The sequence below is a fragment of the Echinops telfairi genome, unplaced genomic scaffold (assembly GCF_000313985.2).
Source record: "Echinops telfairi isolate 266 unplaced genomic scaffold, ASM31398v2 ScPeMD7_1;HRSCAF=3_0, whole genome shotgun sequence".
NCBI lineage: Eukaryota > Metazoa > Chordata > Mammalia > Afrosoricida > Tenrecidae > Echinops > Echinops telfairi.
Window position 1 is genome coordinate 3,852,039 of NW_022103896.1, and position 6,057 is coordinate 3,858,095.

The 6,057-nt window shown below is 52.6% G+C and overlaps 1 protein-coding gene across 1 annotated transcript in view; it reads left to right on the forward strand.

Moving 5' to 3' along the window:
• The window catches only part of LOC123521323 (collagen alpha-1(I) chain-like), an 88,166-nt gene that overhangs the window by 73,227 nt on the left and 8,882 nt on the right, over positions 1–6,057 (forward strand). Inside the window, exons 23-25 of the mRNA XM_045286933.1 lie at positions 137–190; positions 1,570–1,641; positions 3,825–3,860. Coding sequence (XP_045142868.1) covers positions 137–190; positions 1,570–1,641; positions 3,825–3,860 — 162 coding nt within the window. The remainder of the gene's footprint in view (positions 1–136; positions 191–1,569; positions 1,642–3,824; positions 3,861–6,057) is intronic.

Consider the following 6,057-nt stretch of genomic DNA (forward strand, 5'->3'; position numbering starts at 1 on the left):
CACAGTGGTTTGGGGAACAGAATCTAGGTGTGAAGTCAAGTCGGCCAAGCCCCGCTAATCTCTCTTCCACCATGCTGCTCTGAGGTGCCCTGGCAGAGCATCTTGGAGGAATTACCAGCTCTGTTTTGTCCACCAGGGGAAGAGTGGATCACCTGGTTCCCCGGGAGACCCCAGCCCTCCAGGAAGCCCAGTGAGTACCTTATGATTGCTGAAGGATGATGCCAGGAGCCAGCTTTGAAAGCAGAATGTAGCTCCCATGGCTAATTGTCCACTGTCTAACCCTCCAGCCCCCAAGGAAAAAACACCACCGGGGAGATTTGGGCTTTGAATGATAGAAACAGGATGAGACAGAATTGTACACTCATCTTTCTGTTGTCTACAACTGTAAGCATCCAAAGAGACAAAACGTATCAGAACTAAAAGCCCTAAAGGAATAAGGTAGCATAGAGTCAAGTTGACGGGCCCTTACCTCTCACAGGACGGATGAGTGTGCACCATGGGCAGGCAGGTAGAACATTTTTGGCCTAAGACATCTGCGGGTGGAGGTGGGAAGAGAAGAATCTACAGGTATAGAATGTGGGTGACTTGAATGATCCACAGCGCTTGTGGTCCCTGGTAGAGGCATCTGTCGTTTGGGGTTTAGGATTGGGAAATGGGAGATATGGTGGGAAAGATGATTCTTGGGTGGGCTGTGGGGTTAGATAAGGCAAAGTCTGCCCACTTGTCTCTTGCCAGGCCAGCCTTCATGAAGGCTTATTTATGAGAAGTGGTAAGCCCTTAACAAAGACCCATCTTCACGGGGTGGTGAGTCCAGAAACAATGGTGCTCTCTGTCCCGGCCAGCTCACTGCCGGTGCTGTGGAGATGAGGGCAACCAGTTCATCCTGGTTTGCTGAGAACTTCTCGGGATTAGCCCTCAAAGCCCTCAAAGCCCAGCGTGTGAGCCAGTCCTGGGCCAACCAGGCCAGCTGGCCAGCCTAGTGGAGCTCCATGTCCTTTGGTGCCGGGAGTGGCTGAGCGAAAGGAGTCTGAATTCCTACCTGCCCCAGCAGCTCAGGTGCGGCGTGTTGCTCACAGAGAGGCAGGGCAGATGGGGTGGAATTGGAATGGGTCGCTGGAGACACTCCCTGCAAAGGTAACCCTAGAAGAGCCCACTCAACTTTGGGGGGAGTTCCCAAAGGCTAAAGCAGAGAGTTCCCAAAGTCTCTCTGGGTCTCCTCCAAGAAGGATCCCGCCACAACACAAGCGTGGGCAGCTTCTTGGAAGCTGTGTACTGTATCATCAGAGGAGACCCGGGTGCGTGGCAGGGTGTCTCCCTGAGTATTGGTTCCCTCTTGGGTTTGTCTCTTGGCAAAGAAAGGCTGTTCCTGTGCTGGGGACCTTCTCCCTGTGCCTCCCCATTTCTGACAGCACTGTTGGGATTCCGTTCACTTTGCTTCCAGGCTCTGACTCTCTCCGGAAAGGGTGGGGATGCTGCTTTCAGCCTTGAGTGCAGAGGCATCTTGAGGTTTCTGAATCTGCTGGCCGTGGCCCTTCACCTTGCAGAGCCCATTCCGTGTTCTCTTCACAGGGTCAGAAAGGAAGCAAAGGAGAAAACGGCAGCCCTGGGCTTCCTGGCTTCCAGGGTCCTCGGGGGCCTCCGGTAAGCAGGGGTCCCCAAAGAGGCAGAGACACCTGACTCCAGGTGTCAGGTCACGTTCAGGACATCTCCTACCCCCTCTGAGGTCCTTAGGTCATGTGATTGTTGCCATTCGCCACCCTTGAGTGGGCCCCCGACTTATCAAGACCTCATGCCTGGTCTTGGTGGTTTTGGCAGTAGATCGCCAGACATTTCTTCCTAGTCTCTCTTAGTTGGAGAGCTCTGCTGACACCTGTTCTGCACCATGACACACAGCCATGACAGACGGGTGATGGGTAAGTATGAGGAGCTGAGCCCATGGAAGGCAAGCATTCTTCCACTTCACTCAGCTCATCTGCTCAGGCCCTTGTGGCCTGCTCAGAGCTCCACTGGGGTCTGTGGACGACAGAGCACCTTGGTTAAAGCCTGAGGTCAAAGGTGACCTCTAGGGGGATTCTCAGCCCTTAGAAAGCCTCCTGGCCTTTGTGTGCTCTTTCCTCATTATTCCCTGGGTGTCACAGCACCCAACTCTGAGGATGAAGTGAGCTGACTCATGTAAAAGGATCGGGAAAGGCATGCGGTGCCCCTGGAACGCCCAGGCAATATGAGCTGTCGCAGGAACGGCTGTGGTGGGTTTGTGGCTGTGGTGAGGATCCCAGGGCTTAACAGGGCTTGGACTTTAAGGCCAGAAGGCATTAGCTGTTATCCCAGGCCCGGGTTTCCCAAGTGGACAGCTAAATACTGAGAGGAGCTTCAGGGTGGTCGTGACTGCGTAGTTTCTGGGCCATCGGTAATAACTCAAGTAGAACGCAGTGACAAGCCACCACCTGGTCCTGCCCTGGCCTCACACTCATTGTTGCAGCCACCGTGTCCATGTGGGCAGAGGTCCCCAGTGGATCACCCTGACATGCTGAAGGTTTCAACTCTTCTGCAAGGGAGCTCACGGATATGTTCTTTGGCACGCTATAGCCCGCAGCTCAGACTGCTGCCTCGGGAAGCAGGGCTGTCCAAAGCTTGCCCAGAGATGCTGTCCATCTCTCCTGCACTTTAATTCTGACTCCTGCACATTACCCTGCGGTCAGCCCAGCTCATTCTGGATGGCAACTCCTCATTCACCCTTTTTACCCTAGGATGGCAGTGCCCACTTCTTATTGCTTTTATTGTGGTGAAAGTAAGCACCAGAGAACATTTCCCAAGTCCACAACTTCTCCACGTCTCGTTCGGTGACCTGGACTACATTCCTTACCTGCCACCTTATCTTTTTTTTTTTCTTACTAACAAAGTGTCTCCTAACAAAAACACCCCTTCTTCTCCCTAATCAATTTTGGCCCCTATAAATGTTGTTATTCTACCCATTGACTTCTCCTTGAGGTTGCTCACTCACCATTAAAGATCAAGGTCTCCTTCTCCATCCCCTTATTAATAAGCCTCTGGGTACTGTTGAATACCCAGGTCTACACTCTTCCACTTGCATTGTAACAGCCCTTCCTCAAATCGCATAGAGAGTGGTCATTGGTCAAGCCCTTACTGTATGGATGTCACCGGTCTGAATCCTTTCCAATGCTTACTCATTGAATGCGAAGCGGGTGTCTGCTTCCAAAGAGCCACAGTTGAGCCTGTGGATCAACACAGTCTTCTCTGACATCAATCACAGGGACAGTGAGGACCAGGCTACATTTTGTTCCACGCGACCATGTGTAGAGGGCTGAGTCAGTGGTGGATACGTACAGTAACAACATGTTTAAATCTCATGGAAATCCTAGAAGGACAACTACTCTTCCTATTTTGTAGGTGGGGGAATGGAGGCACATCGAGCCGAGGAGGCTGGCTGAGTGATAGGACCGATAAGTGGAGGAACCAGGGTTTGGCCAGTCCGACTCTAAAGTCGTGCACTTCTTCACACCCTGAATCGGCTCCTCATTGAAACGTCCCAGCCTCAATCACGTAGTTGGAGTGGTGGACCAGAGTTTCTCCCAGTGGAGTCACCTGCAATCCACTGACAGGAGTTCAAACCTAGAGGCCCCCCTTTCCACCTTTCCTCTGCAAAGGCTGTCTGGACAACCTTGTTTGGGATGCCCTCGGCCAACCGAGCCACTGACCACTGTCTGGATGCAAATGAGTCAAGTGCAAGGATGTTTTGGAGACAGTCATGTTACTTGCAAACTGCTGTTGTTGCAACCAACTGATAACGCTATTCTGTTTCACAGGGAGAACCAGGAGAGAAAGGAGTCCCAGGGAAGGAGGCAAGTATCACTGACCCACCCCCAGGCAAATGCAGGGAGGGCTGTGAGGAGGGAGGGCATGGCCTCACAGCACCCTGTGCTCAGAAACCTCTCACTTGCTTTAATTCTCTACTGTCCCCCCTTCAAAATTCTCTAGGATTGTTGAACAAGGGACCCACATCTTCATTTCTCTGAGTCCTGCATATTTCATATCAGATTGAGGTGCCATCTTGACTCATGGCTTATCCACCTGCATCCACTCCATCCACAAGTCCTGTCAACTTACTCCAAGATCCCTCCCAATCCTCTCCATTTCTCTATCCCTAGGATGTTCATTCAGGAGCCCTGCTGGCAGAGGGGTTACACATAGGGCTGCTAGTAGCAAGGTCAACAGTTTGAACCTACCAGCCTCTTCTTGGGGGAAAGATGAGACCTTTTATTCCAGTAAAGAGTTACAGTCTCAGAAACCCAAACTCTGGCCTATGGGGTCACTATGAGTTGGACTGAAATTGATAGCAGTGAGTTTGGATTTGGGTGGTTTTTTTTTCTTTTTGAGGATGCTGATCCAGTCTGTCACCATCTGGGCTAATCCTGAGCCCTCTGAATAGTCCCTTGCTCCCCATCTTGTCTTCTGTGGCCTTTCTGTACCCCAAATCCAGAGAGGCCTTGGGGATCCCCTGTCATTCTTAGTGTGATCTGGGCTGCACAGGACTCCCGTTCACCCCCCCCCCTTGTATTCGCACGGCTGTGTAGTCCTTGCGCATGCTTTTCCAAGAGGGCTTCCACCTGCACTTGGCCTGCGGTGCAGGACACCCCGTGGGTGTGAATTCTACAGCAACTGGCGAATCCCTCCCTGAACCTGCGCATTCTTTCTTGCATGAAGGAGACTCATTTCCACTCTAGGCACTTTCTTAAGCAGGGCTGGGGCCATTCTTGCACCCAGATGAAATGTGCCTTGCCTGGGAAATGTTGCTTGTGGATCCAGCCTAGTGATGACCTCAATGGGCAGAGCCCTGCCTACAGATCGAGGGCAGCTTCCTCCTGCTCACAGGGCAAACTGCCTCCTGCGGCTCTTGACTGTGTCCCTGCACTCAGTGGACTGAGGCAGGAGGGAAACAACACAGCTCCCACATCTAAGGGCTGAGTTGGCCCAGCAGTGCAGTGGTTACATTCTCAGCTGCTACTGAACCACCACCCAACTGCTCCTTGGAGAACCACGTGGCTGTCTGCTTCTGCAGATATGTCAGCCTTGGACACCCCGTGGAGTAGTTCTCTTCTGTCCTATGGGATCTTCGTGAGTTGGAATTATGGTGAAGTTAGTGGTTTTATGGGTCCTTGTAGGCGTACTGGGCTGCTACCTGCTCTCTCTCTGTCTCTCTCACTGGCTCTCTCTCGCTCTCCATTGCCTGTAGGAGTCAGTCCCGACTCTAAGACACTGCAGTGTATTTCCAGATCTAGCCCACCCTCCTTTTCTGGGGTGAGCTCTTATTCCCATCTCTCTCCCCTGTCTCCAAGGCTTGGCCTCACTCTCCACCCCGATGCCTCCCCCTTCCCCCTGTTGGGTTGCATCTGCCCTTGTAGCATCTGTGCTCCCACACAGAACCAACCTCTTCCTCCCAAAGCCCCTGCAGTCCCTTTCTGCATTGCAGCGCATCTTGTACAGGGGCCTGACTGCCCACATCAGCCTCCTTGACAGGCTGTGGGGCTATTCCTGAAGAACCAGAGCCATCCGTGGCTCAGCCTTCTCTTCTGCAGAGCTCTCGGCTCCTCCTTTTCATGGGTGGAGATGTTGGGGTCACAGTGACTGATTTAACCAGACCACAGAGCTACTAAGATTCAATGTTTCTGAATGTGTTCTCTGGAATCAACTCAGACTCCCCAGGGCAAGGGATGGGGCATAAGCCACATGTCCTAGCTTATGTCCCAAATGCCAAGGCCATTGCCTGCTGTTTATCTACCTCCTACTTCTCTCGTGCTGCTCTCCGAGTAACACCACACAAGGGTGGCTTTAACAAACAGACATATACTCTCACAGTTAGAAGGCTGACCCTGTGTGGGGGCAGCGACTCTAGATGGCGGCCTTGCTGGGTTGGCTCGCCACCAAGGCTGAAGGTCCTTGTTTCAGCATCTGTTGGCTTCGTGTCCTTGTACAGCTCCGGGAGTCCTGCATGGAGCTTCCCTGGGTCTATGAGGTTCCCAGCACTGGGACTTTGTTCCC